Source organism: Triturus cristatus, chromosome 3_2 (genome assembly GCF_964204655.1).
Source record: "Triturus cristatus chromosome 3_2, aTriCri1.1, whole genome shotgun sequence".
Classification (NCBI taxonomy): domain Eukaryota; kingdom Metazoa; phylum Chordata; class Amphibia; order Caudata; family Salamandridae; genus Triturus; species Triturus cristatus.
In genome coordinates this window covers 813,794,132-813,818,017 of record NC_140584.1, presented here as the reverse complement: position 1 = coordinate 813,818,017, position 23,886 = coordinate 813,794,132, and the positions used below count along the sequence as shown (strand labels likewise).

Genomic DNA, 23,886 nt, shown 5'->3' with positions numbered 1-23,886 from the left:
GCATCCAAAATATCTAATATGATTTTGATATTTCCTGATTCTCTACAGTTTAATACATTACTAAATAAGACCTAAAACATGCTTTAAACCCTGCATCTTTAGACCAAAGACCACAAAACTGAAAAACGCTAAAGGAAGAAGAAACAATGTTTTAATGACATCCTTAAACAACAAAACTCAAGCTGAAATGTTAGCTCAGTCTTTCTTGTTGCTACCTTGTATAACAAAGTTATATTTTTATTGACCCCCTTCAGGAAGAAATAAAAATTACTCTTTCACCATTCTTTTCATTTCTTTCAATGGCATTTATTTTGTGGTTGTGCAGGAGTTTTTTCAGTGCTGATATGATTACACTGGCGAGGGCTGTTACTCTTTCGGTGGGGTTCTATCAGTTATTTTAGGTTTAAACATAAAACAGGATAACCTACTTATCAGTGACCGGTCAGCCACTGATGCATTGTGATCTTCATGAATGTCATTTAATGAGAGGACCACCTTTAGTGGCTGGCACTTGCCTGCAACTACCACACTTGTTGTGAATATTAGTTCCACTATACAACACATTGCTTCATGGCACACTAAGCCCGGTGAAAGCCACAATGGCCCCCCCCCCCCCCTCCTGAAGACTCTGAAGGCTCTGCTCCTCCACAAGATACAATGAGCATGACAGGAAGCTTTGAATAAAGCTTTCACAAGGGATTAAGCCATACTGACCCATTAATAACATAGAGGTAACTAAGGAAGGAAAACTGAACTCTAAACCGGAAGGGTTGTATAAAACTAGCTAACAGTGGCATTATACACAGTTTTGAGAACCAAACATTAGCTTCTTGGAATAATCAAGATGGACGTATCGTTTCGGGTAAAAACAGACTAATTAATCTCAGTAATTTGGCAAAATGTAAATGTGATCAACATTTCGAGGAGAACACTTACTTTAGCATCTCAGGGATGAGTGTAAGGTAGATCTTCATTAAATCATGTGCTGAAAACACGTAGTTGAACTGAAGCTGGTGTTAAAAAGGTCTCCATTTAGTTGGGGGTTTTATACTGTAAAGTATGAAGTATAGAAATAAAAGTGGGGTATTACATTGGACAAATCTGAGGAAATGTACTGGAATAAAAGATTCAATTGAGAAACTAAAGGTCTCTGTTAGGATGCTTGAGTAGACAAAAATTCTGATCTCTTGTCAAAATAAACTAGTCCCAAAATCAAAGTTCCAGTAACTAGTTAAATAGGGTCAGGTGGTTGATGATAGGGTAACATATGAACTGTTCAAATTGAACAATTACAACTGGTTTTAACAATCGGTGTTCAAACAGGGTAGCTGGAATTAGACTCGCATTGACTGCTTGCGTTTTTTGTCTCCATTGTCTTATATTTCCTATTTCTGATAGACACTTCAAACCACAGATGTCTCACCTTTTGAACATTCCCCAGGTGGCAGATTGGGTCTGGAAACTATGCACTGACAACGTTCCTTCCAGAAAATGATGTGCTGGGTCGATATGGGTGCCATTCCCTCATATTGACGTCAGTTCCTTTATTTCTGTGCCACGAGATGTAGATCCGGAGCTATCTCTTGACTCTTTAACACCGTTTTTATTTAAAAAAATGTCCAGTGTGCCAGGAAAATATCACCTCCCAAAACAAATGTAAGGACTGTCACAAAACAAATGTATGTGACAGATCCTTATCAGGTTTTCCTTTGGTACCCTGGGTTGAGCCACACTCTTAAGGCCTGAAGTGACAGCGCGTCAATGAACCCGAAGGCCGTACGGACCTCGAGACGAAACTCTTTTCCCAGTCCAATTAGAAGGGTGGGTCCCAGTCGAGGAGTCGTAAGAGTTGTCTCCAAGGTTATTTGTCATCATGCTCCATGTCTTTGGGTGAGTCGAAGAAAAAACAAAGCAATCTAATTGCCACTCACATAGAAGGTGCTAGGGCGTCACCATGGCTTTCGATCTCGCTCCCCACAACTTGTCCTCTATGTAACTGCAGATTCCTCGCCAACACTTCCACCCTCCCCATCCTGTAAATTTTATTTTACCCTTTAATAAGATCCCAAGTATAGGAACCTGCACACTGTTCAAGTCAACTTTCTGTTGAGGCTCTAGCTCCGGGGCACGGACAACCTAGAAAGCAACTGACATCAGCGAGCTGGAGTGGCACTTATGTAGGCTCTGTCCATCCTTTCCGGAGCGGGGCAGTGTTAGTGCAGAGCTGCACAGCACCATCTCCAGGGAGTGGAGGTACGGTTCAAATGTTTCTGGATCCCATCTGCCGCCTGGGGAATATTCAAAAGGTAAGCAATCAGCAGTTAGTTAGTCTCTACCATAAAGAGCATTACCGAAGGTAAGTAACTTGTTCATTGTTCTGTTATTGCAATGTCTTTTAGATACCCTTGCAGCTGCTGTTTGGAATCACTGTGGTGCTTTCTAAAACACATAAACACTCAAGCTGTCTCAAACTCTGATTTATTTGTGCTTGTTTACAGGATGTTGGTCAAAGATCAGTGATCCACTGGAGTGTCACGATGAGGAGTGTGTAGTAACAGCAACACCCTCATCGATCCAGAATGGCACTTATCGCTTTTGTTGCTGCAACACTGACATGTGCAATGTTAACTTCACAGAGAACTTTCCACCCCCAGACCCGACAGACACATCACTTTACAGTAAGTTAAGACACTTAGTCTGTTGGTGTGAAATGGGTATATTGTCTGAACATTCATGCTTGGGCGCCAGTATAGGCTTTAAAAGAATCTGGAATGTGTCCTTTTATTGAAAACCTACCTTAAACTGTGTGTAATACATGTGTTTTAACTAATCACTTAGGCTCCAACCAAGATTCCGATCAGTGACCATGAGGTTCTGAAGTGATAGCATTAAGAAACTGTACTGCAAAATTCGTTCTCCACAGATAAATTTAAATTGCATTTATTGATAATTGAAGGTGGAGGTAAAAGATGTTGTTCTTTTTAGCCATGTCTCTGACTTGCCCACACGCTCACTGGCAACACCCACATTGTGCTCAGGATTGCAGTTCCAATACTTTTCTTTATGCACTTTGACTGCTAGTGCCAGTCCCCAAAAATGAGGGTCAGTGGGCCCCACCGGCTCAGATTCTGTATTGCAGGTGACATGCGGTGCCACCATGTGAGTTGGCAGGTCTGGCTTTAGTAACACTTGTTCGTTTAGTAACAGACTTATTATATTTTTACAGGTATTCGTACTATCGCCATATACTTTTTTTAAAAAATATCTTAGGTTATGTGTTTTTGTATAGAACCTCTAAAGCTGGTGGCCTCATTCCTTCCAAGCATAAACCTACCACATCTAGGCGCTCTCCCAACAGCTCCCTTGTGACAGTGATGTCATTTAATGTTAGACTCGCGCTGTGAGGGTGCCAATGGTAATAAACGAGTCATGAGCATGCTGAGCCTTAGCATATTTTGGAAAATATTGCGACTGTACAGACTCATTGGCCGGTATTGGAAAATTTCACGGTCTTCGTGGGCAGGCAAGCAACAGACCAAGCTAATGAAATGAGAGACAACAGCATCTCGTGTTTCAGCTAAACCCAAAACTTTGTGTATATATTAAATGAGTTGAATGTTGCCAGTGTAGAGGTGGAGCCCATCGTGTTGACTGCAGTTGTTTAAGATGGCTTTGGGCTTAAAACGCCTGCTGCAGAGACAGGCCTGTGTGGCACACAACATAGGTCACTGGTTTGTTACACTTCCAGGCCCATGCGGGCTTTCATATTTAAAGTCAATAAAATAAATTCTGTTGAATTGGGAGAAAGTAACTCCTAATGTTCACAGCGCCAGGCAGTGGGAGAGCAGCGATAATGTTGATTAGAGAAATCACAAAGTGCTCTCCGTACAGAGTAGATGGTTGGTGTGTGCATCGCCGGCACAACACATGTCTTTGAGGTCATAAACTAAGCTTACATCAAGCTTCCGTTCTTTATGAATTTTTCGAAGCCTGCCAAACAGCACAGCTGTCAGGTTTGCTAAAGACCTCTTGGGGACATTCAGAAAACTGACCTAGGAATCCATTCCGTCCATTGCAGACTATTGGCTTTGTAACTCAGATTTTCTGGCTTTCTATTTACTGGATTTATTTGTTTTAGACTGCTCAGTTTGAGTTTGTCTCTCCTATTGGCCAAACCTTGTTTACTGTATTCTTACAGGAATTCGCTTTTTGTAAACAGGCCTTCAAATTTTGTTCTTATCTTTTCACATTTGCTGTACTTTTAGATACAGAGGTCAAATGTCGGGCTGTCTTCCCAGGGAGCTTGGTGTTTACTTTTCTTTCTCTGACTTCAAAGTGAGATAATGTATTTATCATTTCTGATGAGTACTCGTGTAAGAGGAGAAGTTGTAGGATGTTTTTCTAGCACAGAACAAAAAAAAAAATTGTGCTGATGTTCCAGAACATATCAGAATTAGTACAAATGAAGCACATTTGTTTTTGTAATTCTGAAGTGTGATGGAAACAAATATTTGAATAAGATCAAAACACATCAATACACTAAGTGATGATATTGGCACACATTGTGTGCATTAAAACCGTATTTCGGTGCAAATGTAATGGTCATTTGAACTGAAAATGTGATGTCTGTAATGGCAGTGCGCTACCACACCAACCACACTACAGCACTCCACTATATGCCCTGCCACTCTATGCCTTGCCACTCCATTCTACGACACTGTACTCTACGACATGCCACTCAATGCCACTCCACTCTGACACATCACTGCAATCTATGTCACTCACTCCAGGGCACACCAATTCACTACACGCCCCACCACTCCACTCTCCTCCCCTCTACATCACTTACCCCACTCCACCTCACCCCACTTTACCCCACAACACTGCAATCTATCCCACTTCAATCCACCCTACTCCACACCCATCTACCTCTGTCCACTCCTCTACGATCCAATCTATCCCACTCAACTAAACCCCACTCCACTCTAATCAGCTCCAGCCCACACCAGTCTGCCCCACTCCACCCCAATCTACTACACTCCACTCAAATCTTCCCCACTCTGCTCCACTCCACCTAGTCTACCCACTCCACTCCAATCTACAGCATTCCAATCTACCCCAATCCTCCCCACTCCAAAGTACCCCAATCCAACCCACTCCTCTCCGATCTACTAAACTCCACTCCACCCCACTTAAAACTCCACTGCAATTTAGTCAACTCTTCTCCACTCTACCCCACTCCACCACAATCTGACCCACTCCAATCTAGCACATTATACTCCACTACAATCTACCACAATATAATCTACTCCACTACCCCATTCCACTCTACCACATTCCTCAAATCTACACCCCTCCACTCCAATCTAACCCACTCTACTCTACCCCACCCCACTCTGCCACACCTAAATATACCCTACTCTAATCTACCCATCCCCAGTCTACCCTGCACCAATATATCCCTATCTACTCTACTCCACTCCAGTGTCTCACTCTACCCCACTCCACTGCAATCGACCCCACTCCAATCAACCAGACTCCACTCCAATCAACCAGACTCCACTCCAATCAACCAGACTCCACTCCAATCTGCCCCACTCCATTCCAAGTTACCCTACTCTAATCAACGCAATCTGCCCACTCCACCTTAATCTACCTCACTCCTTCCTAATGTATCTCATACACTCTTCCCCAATCTATCCCGCTCCACTCTACTACAGTCTACCTCATGCCAATCCACCACACTCTATTTCACACCAGTCTAGCATATGCCATTCAAAGCTAACCACCTCCAATCTACTACCCTACTCCAATCTACCCAAATCCATTCCATTCTACCCTACTATAATCCACCCAATCTAACCCACTCCACTCCTCTCCAATCTATCCCACTCCACCACAAGCCAACCAACTCTTCCCCTGTCTACCCCACTCCAATTTATCCCAATATATCCCACTCCACTCTACCCAATATACCCCACTCACCTCTACCCCAATCTGCCCGATCTCCCCTACCCCTATCTACCCCACCCCAATCTACCACACTAATCTACCCAACTCCCCCACTCCAATCTACCTCACTCCAATCTACTACAAACTACCCATTCCACCCCCACTCCATGCCAGTCTGCCCCATTCCACTGTATCCCAATCTACCTCATTCCACTCTACCTCAATCTACCCCACCCCATTTCATGCCACTAAACCTTAGCCATGCTGAACATCTGCCACAGTGGTGTACAGCATGGCTAAAACACCTTGCCATAGCTAATACCTTGCATAGGCAATATCAATGCTTGTTTTGACACTGTATCTATTTAGTTTGGCTGCTGTCTCTAATGTGCATGTGCTATAATTAAAACAGTCATTATTTCAAAACAGTCATTATTTCTGCAAACTGTTAATAAAGCCTGGTTTAGTAGTTGAGATGAAAGAATTCATAGCTTAAATGAGTATTTTGGTGCATTGGGGATCTACCAATTGGAGTTGGATTGATGCTGCTCATACTGGGCACCAAGGTAGAACAAGCATTGGTATAGCCAATAGGTCTCGCCTTTGGGATCTTATGTGTTTAGGCAGAATTTTTGGCTATGTTGTAGAGCATTGTGGCTGCTGTGCATTATGTTCAAAAGTTATAATACAAAGTGTTAAGCATTTTTGTTACCTTTTATAGAAATGAAGATGACATTATATATAACTAAAAAACCTTATTAAAAAAAGATTTTAATTGAAAAATGTCTTCTATTTTTTTTGTACTTGCATGTGGCGTGTAATTATGTGGCACTTTTTGGTATTATTTGGAGTGTATGTTGCATTGAATGCAGTGTATGTAGCATATAATTATGTGGCACTGAGTGGTATTGTTTGGAGTGCATGTTGCATTGAGTGTAGTGTAATTATGTTGTATATAATTTTGTGGCACTGAGTGGTATTGTGTGGAGTGTATGTTGTATTTAGTAGTGTTTAATTAGGTGGTGTGTAATTATGTGACATTTAGTAGTCTTTGGAGTGTATGTTGCATTGAGTGCAGTCTATGTAGTATTTAATTATGTAACAGTGTGTGGTATTATGTGGAGTGTATTTATGTTGCATTGAGTAGAGTGTAATAAATATGTGGTGTGTAATTATGTGGCACTGAGTGTTATTATATGGAGTGTATTTACGCTCAATGTCTTGATTTTTGTACCAATGTTCGTTTTCTATCAGTTCCAAATTCTAAATGCTCAGCGACGTAGTTAACATGTTGTAGCAGAGACTAGGCTCAGCGAGAGGGGACAGACTAAACCGAGATACGAGTTTGGTCAAGATCCTTTTTAACACATTGCCTTTGCTGCACCCACACATGGTGGTGCAAACCTGTCCAAAGTGTGAGCGGAGGGGGGCGGCGAAGGTTTACCGTTGGCGTGCTTGGGGTAAACACTAATCAGCTCTGGCGGAGAGACGTCTGATCGCCTCCAGTGCAGCCGCCACCAGCAAACACGGTTTCTGTCAGCCCGGCATCCTGTGCGTTCAGCGCCGTTTACAACAAAGAGGCTGATTAGAGGGAAAACAGCGTGCTCTGAAATACACGCCCACCACGAACAGACGCGTCTCACGTAATGTTTACTAACATGTTCCTGAACATAAGGGCTCTACGTTATCTAGAAACCTCAAAAGAAATCCAAACTGTGGCTTATTGGAACGCACAATCATTATTTACAATAGAAATTCACTGCTGTACGTTTTCCATCACATGCTTTCTAAGAATTTATTAGTGAGGCGCTCGTTTTGTTTTCATAGCAAAATTTAGAGGGTATGAAAAGGGGAATGAGGCACCAGGAGGGTGAAAAAAGCTGCCCGTCTCCCAAAACCATATTTGCATGCAAATTGTAGCTATACTTCAGCGGTGTCCTAGTAAACAGAATAAAAGCACAGCTTTGGAGTTTCGAAAATCGATTTACAATATCAAAAAACACTTACCCAGTTTTTACCAAGGGGAATTTAGGGGTCAGATTTGCAAACCTGTGAGTATTGAGGCCAAACGCTCTGAATGTATGGCAACAGACCATTTTTAATGTCACATATACGGATATAGGGAATGAAGGAAGGGTTGCTGTTTTGTTGATGCAAGCTCTTAACAGGCGAGCAACAGGCCCCCCCCCCCCCCCCCCAGAGACACCAGGAGCCGGCAAGAGAAAGCATTTTTCAAAAGACTGCCAACAGTGATGGGTTCTCCAAATAATACCTGGCTTCAAACAAGAACCTTGGAGACGTTATGCTGTGTGCCGCCTTCAAACAGTGTGAAACGCAAAGTGAAAGTACATCTCAAAATTCTGCTGCCCTCGATATGTTGAGTAGAACAATTATTAGGATTTATAGTGTAAATGATGTATCACTGGCACTATGTAGTAATTTCATGCGATTCCCCCCCATTAAACTGATTTCCAACTTCAGAGGCAGCAAATGAGAAGTAACTTCCAGGTTCAAAAGGGTGCGCTTGCTTTCAGCCAAATGGGAATAATACAACACTACTGTTCATTAAAGAGGGAACAGGGAAGATTGCAATAGTCAATGGGCAGAATCAACACATTACCAGTAATGAAAAGAAAAACGAGCTCGGAGCAGGTTTAACAAATAATGTAGTGTTTCATGTGCTGAGAAAGAAACGGTCAAAAATAAAGTCTGAAGCTCAAGGTAGACTGAGAAGGTGATCAGCAGCAAAGCTGGAAGTTGGATAAAAAGCCTACAGGGCAGGGTTTGAACAATGCTGTTAAAACAAGACAAGGCCGGAAGTGTTGCGAGCGAGCTTGTGCCAGCTGCGGCGAAAGTGAAAGCATTGCGTTTGCCCATATGTTTCCAATTAACGCGACCGCAAGACGCGTCGGGATAATTGGAAACTTATGGCGCTCAAGCTCGCTCCCGCGGACCCTAGGCCACAGAACAGAGAAGGCGGGACATGCACCCCCTTTGGGCCAATTGCGTGCTGTCTTTCTTAGAAAGACCGCACGCAAAGCCCAATAGCAAGTGATAAATTTCAAGCACACGCACAAGCGTGTGTTTGGAATTTTAAAGCCCTTACAAAATGCCTCGCAGGGCAGCACATGCGCGTTGGACAAACATGTATGCCCACTGTGCAATACCAAAGTTCCCCAGCAACACAATAATATGCACAAACACCAGTTGCTAATGACAATATGGATCAATATGTTTGTCTGGGATTTCCTTGTAAGTGTTCCAACTTAGAAATACCCTGACTGCAGCTACACAAACTGCTCTAGTCCTTTCGGTGGGTGGGGCCCTGGGCAATGCCTACAGCCAGAGAAAAGTTGCCATATCACGGGATCTGCCTCAGATTCCCAAACGAGTAAAATGCACACTAGGCCTATAGGATGGTCTTAGAACAAGGTGACACAGGGGAACCAACTTTGCTGAATTACATCAGGTATTGTGTGTGGATGAGAGAAGCAAACTAAAGCCCCTTGACATGTTACCCTCAGACAGAGTTTTATGGGTGTAGTCACTGGATCCAATACTGGGACACAGGGTCTGCGTCCTAGGTCGAACACAGCCCAGGAAACATTCTCCTGGGCTAGCTCCCACCAAACAGTGTAGAGTAAATTATAGGGGTGCCTTATATTTCAGCATGCTGTTTGTTTTGTTGTGGAACACAACCATGGCCAACAGAGCTACTGATTTCATGCCCATTACCTTGAATGCCACGTAAAACACGGAACTAGAGACAAGAAATAGAAAACAAGCCCGCCTCTCCTTAGACCAATGTGGGCAACCATTTTGCAAGATTGTCTCTCCTTATTGCCACTACAAAGCACCCCCCTTTATATCTTTGAGACATATCAAGTGCTAACCAGTGGCATGCAGCAGATACCTTGTGTGCTACTTCCGAGCTGCATTGTGTTGCTGAAGTGTAAAAAATGCTTTGACGTAACAGCTCGGGGTGTATTTTCTCACTAAGCAGCCCCCTAATATAAAGTTATTTACCAGATATCCACCCCCCTCTATCAAAGTTACGTCCCTGTGCCAGACTGTTGCATAAAAATTGAGAATTTTAATAGCATCTTGTAAGTGTATTTTATAATATACTAGAAAATGCTAAGCAAGGTATAAACCTGCATTCAAAATGCAGGCAACTGACGGTTCCAGTGTAGTCACTAGAAAAAGCTAAGCAAGGCTTGCATTCGCGTGGGTGACGGTATTACAAAATGCTTGCGAGTGGCCGCACCATTTAAAACTTGCAAAAGAAAACTAAGCAGGCACCTAGGAACTAAGGGTAGGCCAATAGTTGTTAACTATGCAAGGTTACTATCGCATATACAAAACCTAGAGCACCCATGCTTAACACATGTTTTACTGCATACTGGGAAAAAAAGACCCGACAACAGAACTAAGAGACCTGAGATTACTGCCCGAATATTAGGATTTTGGCTTGGGCAACGAGACTTTAAAACTTTACACACCACAATATACAGTGCAGGGTTTGAACAATGCTGTTGAAACAAGACAAGCCTGGAAGTGGTGCGCACGTGAGCGCGCTTGTGCCTGCAGCGGTGAAAGTGAAAGCGCCGCGTTTGCCCATATGTTTCCAATTAACGCGACCGCAAGACGCGGCGCGATAATTGGAAACATATGGCGCTCATGCTCGCTCCCGTGGACCCTAGGCCACAGAACAGAGAAGGCAGGACATGCACCCCTCTTGGGCCAATTGCGTGCTGTCTTTCTTAGAAAGACAGCATGCAAAGCCCAATAGCAAGTGATAAATTCCAAGCAAACACAAGCGCGTGTTTGGAATTTAAAAGCCCTTACAAAATGCCTCGCAGTGCAGGCAAAACCTAAAAAGGAAGACCACTGCATGTTGGGTTACAAATGGAGATAGAAGTTGTCCGAGTGAGGAGGTGCGCTAGTGCCCCGTACAGCCATTTACATTAACTTTATTTGTTTTCTTCTTCTTCTCACCATCCTTTTCTAATTCTTCCTCTGTATACCTTTTACTTTTTCCCCTCACCTTTTTTGTTCTGGAGTGTGAGGGGTGGATGGAAGAGTGGATGACAGGCAGTGTGACTGATTGAAATTCATGTCTCATAGTTGGCTCTACAATCAGAGCTCTTGCTCCCCTTACACTGCCCAAGCTACTCAAGGCCTAACTGATGACAGCATAGGTATGCTTCATATAGAGCACAAGGGAATTTCTGTAGCAATAGTGAATGTCAGTTGTTACTTCAAAGACAATTACATGGAGAGTCATTGCATTTATTATATATGGAGTTTCATTTAAATTATATAGCTCTTACAAGCATGCTGTTCCATTATATGATATGAGCGTCTGTATTCCTCTTTTTTTTTTTTCCTCAATTTTTTTGATAAATCTGTTTTTATTGTTTTGAAGAGTTTACATCTTGTAGACAGGCAACATTCATCATATAACATCGACCATACCGTAAAGTATTAGGTAATAGCGGATTGGCATGACCGAGGACCAGTGAAAAACCAACAAACAGATCAATGACAGTAATGGCTTAGTGACAAGTTGAACCTAGATAGGATAAACGACTTCATGCATTAGTGACATAGGTCCAGTAGTATGGTGTACAGAGTCTACGCAGAGTCTTCAGGATACATGCATGCATGCACAGATGTTAGAAAAAGAACATTTAAAAGGGGGGGCAAAACTCAAGAAAACCCCCGATAACCAAGAACAGCAGCATAGTCTGACTTTTGAGTATGTATTCCGCATTGTGTCCCCACTGCTTCTGCCGCCCCACCCCCCAATTCCCCGTAGGCGAACACCACCATTCAGAGAGCACAGCATTACCCATCCTGTGCGTCAGATAGTACACGGGTATTTACGTGGTGAGCAACTGACCCTTGGTGGCTTAGTCTGCATTCCCTAGGAGAGCGCATCAGAGCATCTGTATTCCTCTTTTTATGATTATGATTGGCAGGCAGAGAGAACAACCAATGCAAGGGGCAACGGACAACTTGGATAATCAGTGTTTTATTATCATTGTATGTATTCCTGTCTAAGATAATTCTATATACATGGGGTTGGTACTCTGTTCCTTTTTAGATTTGTGCAGCAACCACAAGCCAATAAATAATAGAAATTGACACATTAAAAAAAGGCTTTGACCTGATATGTATGCAAGTTTGTTTTCACTAGTCCATTATTTATGTTGTCAGAGAAACTTTGGCTGTGGATTGTTGAGCCACCTTAATTAAATCATACACTATAATGCAACTCAGAGGAGGGAGGGATATGTACATGTCTATTTGTGTATGTTGGGAGTCCCTAGTAACTTTAAATACCAGAAAACAGTATTATTCAATAATAGTGTTTGTTTAGTAGCACATCCACTCTGTTTGAAACTATCCGTCCTTTAGCCTTGGAAGTGGAAGAGCTGAGCTCCCTGCTCCCTCTAGAGGTCATAATAGCTCAGATTTGTACTGCATGTCACTGAGTCCCTGAGAAGTACTTCTCTTTTAACTTTCAGTGAGCGTTCATATTTTCTTGTTCTGCCATGGAGCTGAACCAGCTCTATCTTCAGCGTGCAGTGTACTATAAATTGTGTTTGGGGTAATTTTCAGGCAAATCTCCATTTTGTGGACCAGGGAGACAGTTTCGTTTTCACCAACTGTCATCATGATTGACAGAGAAAGCATCTTTTTTTTAACTGCTGATCTACCTGTGGTCTGAAAAAGATATATACTGATGACCCACATAAGCAATGTTTATATTGCCTTTTTCTAGCTCCTAAGACTGTGAAAGATGGGGAGAAGAGGTTGGCACTGTCTATATTTGAGAAGAAGAAATACCCTAGGTGGAATGGCACCTAGACTGGGGATGATTCTATGTAAATAGCTCCACCAAGCACTTCCACAAAGGTTGCGCAGAAGTGGTGAATTGGGGTTTCCAGAGTTGGACTTGCATCCTAAAGCCACCTCCTCACAGGCAGAAACCTGGAGTTACCTAGGAAAAATGCTCCCGCCAGAACAAACACCAGCCTATGCAAAAACCTGCATGAAAATCCACCTCCCTGGCTTTCTTCTTCTCAAGGTAATCAAAAAAATACTGCAGTAATTACTTCATTGATTCTTGCCAAACTAGACTACTGCAATGGGCTCTATCTTGGTATGCCTGAGAACCAACTCTATAAGTTGCAAATGATCCACAATGTAGCCGCTAGGCTCTTGTTAGGAATCCCCAAGTTTCAATCAGTCGGAAAACACCGGCAAAAGCTGCATTGGCTCCCAGTCAAGAGTGGTATAATCTTTAAGGTCAGTTGCATTACCTGTAGGGCACTTCACGATACTGGTCCTCAGTTCTTGAGACTCCTGCTACACTGGTATGCCCTGAAAAGACATTTTCGCTCAGAAGGAGCTAAATTGATAGCAACTCTGTGCTTTCTTAAAACCAGTTGGGGTGGCAGACGCTTTAGGGTGGCAGCCACTAAACTCTGGAACGATCTTCCCTTTCCCATTAGAACACTTCCGACCTTGTCTGCTTTTAGGAAGGCCCTATAAACTTGGCTGTTTAATAAATGCAGACCCTTGCTTAATCCGGACCACCAGCCCCAAGACACCTCTGGGTATTTGTGCGCTCAATACATTTATTAACATAACATAACCTCCCTAGAAGTTCTGACTAAACTCCAGTTCTTGCCAGTGACTTCTCTGTCATCATCGTCAATGACGAAGAAAAAGCACAGTCGTCAATGTCATTCTCTTTATCACCTATGAACTCAACTTATTGACAACTGCAAGGAGATCATCCTCGATGACGACTTCGGACGACATAGGCTGTTTTCATGCTATGATGGAGAGAGCGGTTAAGAGGTTCAACTCCCATTGGCTCCGGTGGAACAGCAATGCTTCCTATACAACTTTACGGAGCAGCCACCCAAACCCATTAGGTCCATACCTATACTGCTCTTTGTTATGTCAGAATCTCTACAATTGATGAACCAATGAAATTCCCCCGTTATAGTTAGTGCAGGCAACTATAACTCACGCGACCGCAATCCTCTGCTGATGACGTCAGATATTACATCACTGTATTTAGACACTTATTTACCCATGTCTTCTTCCATTAATCTTTAGCTATACATATATTACAAATATTTATTTTTCATAAAGACACATATGTCATCAGTGATGTAATATCTGACGTCATCAGCAGAGGATTGCGGTCGCGTGAGTTATAGTTGCCTGCACTAACTATAACGGGGGAATTTCATTGGTTTTTTACGAGTGAAATGTCCAGCTAACTATAACATGTGTGAAACCTATGGTTTTTTAAGTGAATTTGCAAGGTTTTTTAAATGCTAATTCGTAACTATAACGTGTGTGAAACCGATGGTTTTTTCAGTGAATTTGTACGGTTTTTTAAATGCTAAGTTATGTATTTATTTTATTTTTTTCAGGTTTTTCATCGTGCGCGCACCGAGCGCCCACGATGCGTTGTGCGTGCCGTGCGCGCACTCCGCGCTTTTTCATCAAAAAATAAATGTTTTTTTCACCCTTGGGGGTTCTTCAGTGACCCCCTGACAAAGGCTAGGTGGTCAGGAACTGTCCACCCTGCCCCCTTTTCAGGTTCTCCACCTTTGTTTTTCACTGCCTCAGACTGCGAGAGACAAAATGGCGTCCGACACTTCCTGATTTCGACCGATTAGAATGTTTACTGACATCTAACAACCAATCAGAATTGCGCTCGCGCACGTCATTGTGCACGCACCGTGTGCGCCTATAGATATATATGTACTTTTAACTAAAATTTTCTCAGGAACTACTGAACAGATTGACTCCAGATATTCAAAAGGCACATCCCTGACCTGAGGACTACCTCTCTGCCAAATTTCAAGTAATTCTGTTCAGCCGTTCGGGCTGTACCTTGGACTAAAGGTCCCTATGGAAAAATGCATGGGGAAAACACGTTTTGGGACCCCCCTTTTTTCTCGGCCCCCGGTTGATTAATCAGCCCGAGACTTTCAGGGTAGGAGCGGAGCGCCCCACCTATTTTGAAAAATTCGCAAGGATTCGTCAACCGGCGCCAAAGTTATTCAAAATAGAATTTTCAGCTTTCCTATGGAAACACAGTCCTAACTATAACTATCTACTGGCGACCGCCAGTAGATATTATATATATATATCTATATATATTATATATATATATATCTATATACCTTTACCACTTCCGAATCCCCCTAAAGAATCGGACACCGACATGGGGTAGCTTTGGCAATTTCGTTCTATGTTTAATCCATTTTTTTAATTATATATTTTATTAATTTTCCAAACAAAAGCATCCAAACATACACAGGATACAAAGGCTAGCGGTAGCTCCCTGGACGACAATAGTCTCTGATCGCAGCCATATTTAAATTACATATTCACAAATAATAGGTGGATGCAGCAATCCCCCAGGGAAGAGCATCATGTGATAATCAAATAAAGGAGAAATAAACTTTGCAATAATAATCAATGAGAAATAAAAGGCATAAGAACATTTCCGTAACCATCAAGCAGAAGAAAACAAAACATTACTAAACCCCCCACCCTCTTATCCCACCCCTATCCCCGGCTTGTCGCACAGAGCAAACATTGCAAGAGCATCAGTATAGGGCAAAACACTTCGCAGAACCGATACCATGAGATGTACATCAAGGAGCACCTCTCCCCCAACGAGCGATATATTTATAAATATGATAGGTGCAGTCAACCAGGCATAGAATATACATTAATCAGGGTGAAACGGCTGGGGTGCTCGCCGTGGAGCCCACATTCAACTCAGCATCCGGGGCTTTCAATAAAATCACCAGTGCTTCCCAGGCCCTTGCGGCCTCCAAAGCTTTGTTGCTGTACACTCTGCTAACCAGCTGTAATCTAACTGTACCCTCGCATTCCGCCCATCTAAGGAGTTCAGCACTCCACCTCTGAAAGCTGCGGCCCCGCTTAGACTTCCAATGTGCCGTAATATTCCTTTGGACCAGCAGAAGACCCAAGTCCAAAAATGTACTGGTGATCTTTGCCTTGGATGTGTGGGGAAACCAATGGAGCAGGCAAGTGTCTATATTGGGCTCTAGCTCCCTTTACAGTAATATCACACAATAGCGTAACCACCTCCTCCCAATATGTCCCCAACTGTGGACAGTTCCACAACATATGACGGAAATCCGCACCATCCATGCTGCATCGTGGGCACCTCGCTGTGTCCGTATCGAAGTATGTGTTAATCTTAGCCGGGGTGAGGTACGCCCTATGCAAAATAAAAAAAGTGCACTAGAACTTTTCCACGCCCTCACAACCAATTCAGCCCACACCTTCTCTGGGATCTCTTTGCCTCGGTCCTCTTACCTTATCCGCTGCAGTTCCCTCAGTGGAGTCCGCGCCTCACAGGTCATACGCCTATACAAACAAGTAATTGCTTTAAAGGTCCCCGCCGCCATTACAACGTATTGACAAGCCATGGAGGTCCGTGGTTCTGATGACCCCTCCTGCCAATGCTTTTGGATGGCCGAGACCAGAGCCGAATGGAGCAGAAAATCTCCACGGGGGAGGTCATACCTGTCTCGTATTGCGTCATATGGGAGGAGGGTACTATCCTCGTACAAATCCTCTAACATATGCAAACCCCTCTCTCCCCAGTCAGTCAATACAGTGCAATTACTCCCATGCGGGAAAGCAGTGCACATGGCTAAAGGGATCTCCGGGGCATAAGGTCGCTCAATCAGCGCCCTTCGCTGACTTCGGTTCCAGCAAAGCCGAAACGTCTGTAACTCATTAGGAAGCGTCTGAAGCCGCAATGACTGCACCTGTCCCAAAACCCGCCCCCCATCTCGCTCAGCCGGACCCCGAAATTCCAGCGCCACTGCTTGAGTAAGCCACTGTAATTGAGCTGCCAAGTAGTATGTCTCAAAGTCAGGGACCGCCAACCCACCATCCACCTTCGAACGCATTAAAGTTTTCAGTGCCACCCATTGCCTGCCAGCCGCCCAAATAAAACCTGCAATCATTGATTGAACTTGTTTAAAGATCGACGCGGTAATCCCAACTGGTGGTGTTCCAAAATAGTACATCAGCCGAGGGAGAGCCACGATTTTAAGGAGGGCCACTCGGCCTGCTACTGAAAGAGGTAAGGTCCCCCAGAATTCCACGTTACCCCTAAGACTCCGAATTGCTCTACCTACATTACCGTCTAGCAGGTCAAACGATTTATGATAAATGTGGGTCCCAAGGATCGATACTCCCACTGCACTCCATCATTAAGTAAAGGCCCCCCATCCAGTGGGGCAACAGGGAACAGGCAAGACTTCACCCAATTCACCTTGAGGCCCGAGACCGCCTCAAGATCCTGAAGTAAACTCTTTGCACCTGCAAGGGCGTCAGTCGTACTTGCTAGAAACATGAGCAGATCATCAGCATAGAGCGCAATGTATTGAATAGGGCCACGCACATTAAGCCCCGAGTAGCGCCGTCCCATCTGGGCCTGAGCCCGCTAAAGGCTCTATGGCCAAGGCAAAGAGCAGCGGGGAGAGCAGACATCCCTGCTGCGTCCCGCGACTCACCGCGCAAGCAGCCGAAAGCAGGGCTCCCGTCTTAACTCGAGCAGTAGAAGAGTTGTATAAAAACGTCGTCCAAGCCATAAAGGTATCGCCTAAACCAGAACTGTGCATGACTTGAAACAAGTACGGCCATTCCAGGCTGTCAAATGCTTTCTCAATGTCAACCGATAAAATGGTAACGGATTCCGTCGGGTAAGAATCAGCCTCCAATATATGAAGTGGGCTCCCTACATTGATGGCGGTGTTCCGAGTTGGGATGAACCCTGCCTGATCCCTGTGCACTAAATGCACCATATGCGGGAGCAATCGAGTCGCCAGTATCTGACTCAATATTTTCGAATCAGTGGTGAGCATAGACAGAGGGCAATAAACAGTCCTGTCAGAAGGAGAATTTCCTGGCTTCAGTAACGAAATAATGACTGCCTCACGGGTAGAAACAGGTAGCACTCCTGCATCAATATAGGTCAAATAAAACTCGATCGGCAATTCATCGGCCCCAGAAGTCTTTTTTCGCACCATATGTTTTATTGCTCCCCTAATTTCTCCCAATGTTATATCCTGCCTCAGGAGGTCGGCCTGTGGTTTTACAAGGTGCTGTAGTTCGGCCACAGCTAAAAGCTCCCCAAGGGCATCTTCACTCAGCTCCAATTTACTCTGTTAAAGATCCATATAATAGGCAAGAAACTGATCATTAATCCCCTCTTGGGTATAAATAAGTTCCCCCGTCAGGCAGCACAATTCTAAAATAACCGCCCCCCTTCGGGCAGGGTTGGCAAACCAAGCCAGCAACGTGCCTGCTTTGTCTCGTTTTGTGTGTGTGCGCGCGCTAAATACTTTTTATAATCAAAACAGCGCAGCCTTTCAACCTGCACGGTGACCGCCTCTCTGGCTTCCAATAAATCCTGCTGCCCCCTAGGCTGTTCATGCCGGGCCCGTTCCGCTGCGCGCAAGTGCTGATCCGCAGCCTCTATATCTTGCAGTAGTGTCTTATGCACCCCACCATATTAGCAATACAGTGACCCCTCAGCACGACCTTAAAGGCATCCCACTCCACTTCAGTCGAGGATGCCGTGCCCGCATTCTCGAGGGAATACTGAGTAATAACAGCCCCCACCACCTCTCGAAAGACCTGATCTTCTAGAAGCTCTAGATGTAAGCGCCAAATTGGGATCGCCGGGCACGCCTGGGACCAATGAAATCGTAGAAGTAGTGATTATGATCTGACAATGTTCTAGTGAGATATTCACTATGCCTAACTACAGCATGTATGTCAGGGGAACATAATATTGCATCTAATCTAACATGAAGCTCGTGCAGCGCTGAGAAGAAAGAATAATCGCGCTCTCCCGGGTGAAGTGCCCGCCAGGTGTCAACTAATCCCCACCGAAGCTGCCAATCCCTTCTGGCCTTAGAGATTTTATGGATAGGTGCATCAGGGAGAGGTGGATGGGACCGATCCAAGGAAATATCAGGAACAGAGATAAAATCCCCGCCCATAATGACTGAGCCGGTCAAATAAGATGCCAGCTTTCCACACAATTGATTAAAAAAGGCCGGCTGTTCCGTATTGGGCGCATAAATGCTACTCAACACCACATCTCTATCGTTGAGGTGGCCCGCAACCACCACATATCTGCCCTCTGGGTCTACTAGTTGCTGGTCTGGCTGGAAAGATACCCCCGTCTGAACCAAATCAACACTCCATGCGTGAAAGCAGAATAAGTTGTGTAGAAAAGCTGACCCCTCCATCTACGCTGCAAGGTGAGACCCTCGTGGCGTGTAACATGCGTTTCTTGGGGGAAAGCGATTTGAACCCCTCTGTGCACTAAGTAAGCATGTACCTTATGGCGTGGCACGATTGTATGTATGCCCCTGATATTCCATGATAAACACTTCAGTTCAAGTAATGACCCCATGATACAATCGAATACAATCCCCAAATAGGGCTATCAAAAGGGACACGCTGAGGCCCTAAACACCCCAAAACAAATACCAGAAAACCCCCAACTCTCCCACCCCAGAACAGGCACTAAAACACTAGTCCCCATCAAAACTAGCTAAACACACAATACCCTCTAGTAGCTAGAGAGGATCCAGGGGGGAGGCGGCTGTAAACCGACGCTAACTTGCTAAGATTCAATTAGCAGATCAGCGCCATGCTCCAAACATAAAACAATGCCCCGTATCCGAGGGCAACCATACCTGAGACAAAAACCGCCCTACCGCGGCAGCCGTGAAAATGGCGGCGATCCCAGCCCCGGTCGATCCAACCGGCAACAGGCGTCCTGTGGGTTGCAAATCCGAGGGGGGGGCCCTCCGTTACCCCTCAAATCAACACGGCCCGATGGCAATGCGGGCCTCTGCTCTGGTCTCACCTCCTGAGCCACCGGTCGGCCTCAGGGGATCCCGCCGTAGCACCTGACTTCCCGCGTCGGGAGAAGTCAAAGTTATCGGTGCTCTTCTCGTGCGTCCCTCGTCGTCCGCACCGGGTCCGCGGCTTGCCACTTCGCACCCCCAAGGGCAAGCCCGCCGGCATCAACAGCTAAGCCCACCTCACGGCCTCCGCTATGTTCTCTTTGGAGTAGCTATCGGCGCCATCTTGGGGGACTCCAGGCTGGCACCTCTATGTCCACCTCACTCGATCTGCACGGCTCTCCAGTCGCCCAAAACAGCCCGGAAATAGGGCCAGTCAACCCCAGTCTCGGTGGGGCCATGCACATGCCCCCGGATCCGGGGCCGCAGCGATTTCAAGCAGGATAATGAGCTGGGCCAGCGCGGAGCTCCAAGCTCACGCGTCCGTCGCCATCGTCTCGTTAGCCACGCATCCGTCTCTTTGTTTAATCCATGTACGCTGTACATATATATATTTTTATATACAATGCTGGAGAAGAAATAGGTGTATTACCTGGAACTTCATTTCTCTACCGTTGATATCTTTCACATATTTGCATGGGCCCCACCCGCCTCTCCTGTTGGAGGCACACTCATTAAGCCTTCTGCTCACACTTTGTGCTATGAAATTTGAGCTACACCAGCCTCTGGAGGGTCTAGGGAATCCCAACACTTCCACCTCGTTGGCTGAAGTTTGGATAGTTTTAAATGAGGTGGATGTGCTACTAAGTAAACGTTGTTGAGGCTAACGGCCATCTTAACATAGTTTACTACAATTTAGAGTTATTGGGGATTCCCAGCTGCATGAAGTGGAACAATTTAAGTCTGTGAATATATGAAAGATGCCAATGCTAGAAAACTCCAGTTACAACTAACTAATTTATTTTCAAAGTAGACCCAGAATGGAGATAATGCAATGGATGTGTGGCCTCTTTGTTTGACTGGCTGTTCGGAGAATTGTGGCTTACCTCAACACAATGTATTTGTTGTACTATTTTGAGTGATTTGTTGTGGCCTTTTTATGTTATTTTCGCACAAATGCTATAGTGGGCTTCTCCAGTTTGTAAAATTGTGTAGCTCTTCAAGAATAGAGGCACCTTTATGTCCAGTCCTGAAAGGGGTTTGGCATTAAAATAGGACTCAATTGAATGTGTGCTTTTTTAAATGATGTTTTAATTTAATTTTGACCTTGCTCCTCATCATTTGTAGTTGTTGCTCTTACTCTGTGTCCCTCCGTAGATGCACTGTAGCTGCACTGTAAAGTTAATAGCAAGAGGGCACCCTGCTTTACAGATGGGCTTTTAAATGCATGGGTCACCAAAAACCACTCTGAGTCAAATTACCTGGCCTTCAGAAAGACACTGAAAATACTCTCCTTCCTGGGCACTACGTCTTCATTGTGAAAAAAGTCTTTTGTTTGCAGTTCAGCTGTATACTAATGTCATCACCCACATCCGGTAATAATTAAATTACTCCTATACTCCCTGTAATCTCCTGCACTCTGGTTTGCATCTTTTCACCTTCTGACATCATCACTGCTCAGGGGTTCAGCATTTTTTAAAACTGCTTCTTAATGAGTATTTAACAGGTTTCGGAAGTGGCCACAAAGGCCGTTCTATCAAATGTATAAAGGTGATGAGATTGAGCATAGAGTTACTTGTTGCCAGCGCAAGGCATTTATCTGCAAATTGGGTTGTTGCAAAGATATTGCGTAAGATTAATTACGATTAAACATAATAGGTAACGAATCTTAATTGTAGGATCATCAGCAATTTTCAGTGCTGAAATAATCTGACCTCGTCATATCTACACAGCGAGAGATGGTATTATGCATTGTTAGAACTTCTTAAATAATAGATACTGTGTCTTTGTCCACTTTAAATCCATATACTTTGTTGGTATACCTCCGTTGAGGCATTCAGTTGTCAATATATAACGGACATTAAGTGCATAAATGGCTTCATGATATTGTGACCGGAAATGAATTTGTGAGTAAACCATAAATTGACATTCCAAGCACTCAACTTCTGACATTTTATTCAACAATTTTAATTGACATAGGGCTGTTCTGAAGTCCTAGTATGGATTGGTATTTTGGGACTAATTGTTTGATAATTAGGTTGCAAACATTTATGTGAAATAAGGAAAGTGTTCCTGGGTATTGGCAATATAACAAAGAATTGGTCCTGTCGGGTGATGCAATTGCTGTGATCAGTCACTGTTAATATCTTCATAGGATAAACAATAAATGTAAATTTTCAACTAACAAGAAATAAGGCTTCATGAAGAGAACACACCAAATAAAGGAATCTTCAAAGGCGAAGTATTATTTACTTTTCAGTTTTAACAAGAAAAAAGGCTGTCACGAATACAACTAAATCGTAAGCGCCATCATTACACATATTTTATGTCTATATGTCTAATGAAAAAGAATCCAACTTGCTTTTTCAGTGTTGACACATAGGATAAATACAGCCGACCATGTCAGCTTTAGGGTAGGATAGAGGCCACAGCACCTAGTGTTGCTCCCTTGGTGGTAGGGTTGTGCAATTGCAGTAGGTGCCATACCGCTGCAGAGGTGTAAGTGTCCATTGAAGGAGAAGACCAATAAAACACCATCCCTAATTGTGTATCATTCATGTTAGGAGATTGAATAGGCAGGTGGGCACCCACACCACTTTGTGAAAACTGTAAGTTAATTCCCATTCACATACTGCCTCTTGGAGTTGTTGTTTAGTACTCTGGTCTTGGTGTTTCAGAATGCCTGAAAAGTGCAGCCTCAACCTGTTTGCAAAATCTCATAATGAAACGTAACGCTCAAGGGACACTTTGATGTCTGATTTGAAATGTATGTTCTATTACCAGATTCATATTCATAGGCCTAGATTTGTTCCAACTATCCATTTGCTGCCCTTGATTAAAAAAAATGATCCTACTTTTCTTTCATATGAGAGGCTCACTCAGGCACTAAGAAGCGTGCACTGTTTTCATGCCTAGATGCTCAGGCCCAGTAAGGACTTTGCTGAGGCTGTTGAAACTCGTGCATTCATCTGGCACTGTCCATGAGGCGACTCAGGCCTTCAACTCCGTGGTATCTAAATTGGTGGCTCCGAATTTCATAAATCGTGTTTACTCAACCATTACTGTACCCCTTTTTCCTGCATCCGCCTAATAGTGCCTTGAATAATCCACCTCTTATTGGTAGAAAGTATGTCCTCCATACCAGGTGAGCTCGACTTCATAACCATATCCTTCAGCATAGATAAAGGCTCATTTGAAAGTACAGAAGGTGTACATTATCCAACGAGCTGTCAATTCCACTGTGTTGGATCCCACTTTAGCCTTTTTTGTATCAGCAAAAAGCAGATCACATCTATGTCCCCAGTAAAAATGCTCTTGTGGACCTGGCACAAGAAAACCAAGTGTTTGTATGTTTACAGCCTGCAAAGGAGAAGATGAAAAAGATTCCTAGAGAATGGTCTTTGGACACATGAGCGAGGATATTGTAGTGTATTTTGTTTATAACTTAGAGAGCTACTCTGTCATGTGCTGGTTTACCACTGAAAAGAAATTCAATTCTGCCATCTGCTCGGTGGCAGGAAGGTTGTTGGCTTTGGGTTTGCAGTCTGATCAAAGACTTGGAGCTGGTTTCTTTTCATTCATTTCTTCCTGTTTCTTTACCTAACCAGGTGATGAAACTCATTAAGGATTGCAGGTTCCTGAAATTCTGATACCACTGTTAGGGCATAACCTGCCCTTCAACATTTTATTGTGTAGTGGGTGTGGTTTTGTTGCAGTGTTTTCAGCTGGTATGATAATGGAAAACCGCATAGTTTGCTTTGTCTTTGCAGCTTCCTGCCATTCTGCAGTAGAGTGCATACATTGCTGTGCATCATGCAGTAAGCAAGTGGCAAGTGTAACAATAGCATAGTGATCATATTTA

General features: G+C 44.0%; 1 protein-coding gene across 3 annotated transcripts in view; it reads left to right on the top strand.

Moving 5' to 3' along the window:
- BMPR2 (bone morphogenetic protein receptor type 2) overlaps window positions 1-23,886 on the top strand; it is a 626,887-nt gene that overhangs the window by 332,434 nt on the left and 270,567 nt on the right. For all 3 annotated transcript variants that reach the window (XM_085648967.1, XM_085648966.1, XM_085648965.1), the window contains one exon: window positions 2,499-2,678. In XM_085648967.1, the coding sequence (XP_085505093.1) occupies window positions 2,615-2,678 (64 nt within the window). In that variant the 5' untranslated portion in view covers window positions 2,499-2,614. The remainder of the gene's footprint in view (window positions 1-2,498; window positions 2,679-23,886) is intronic.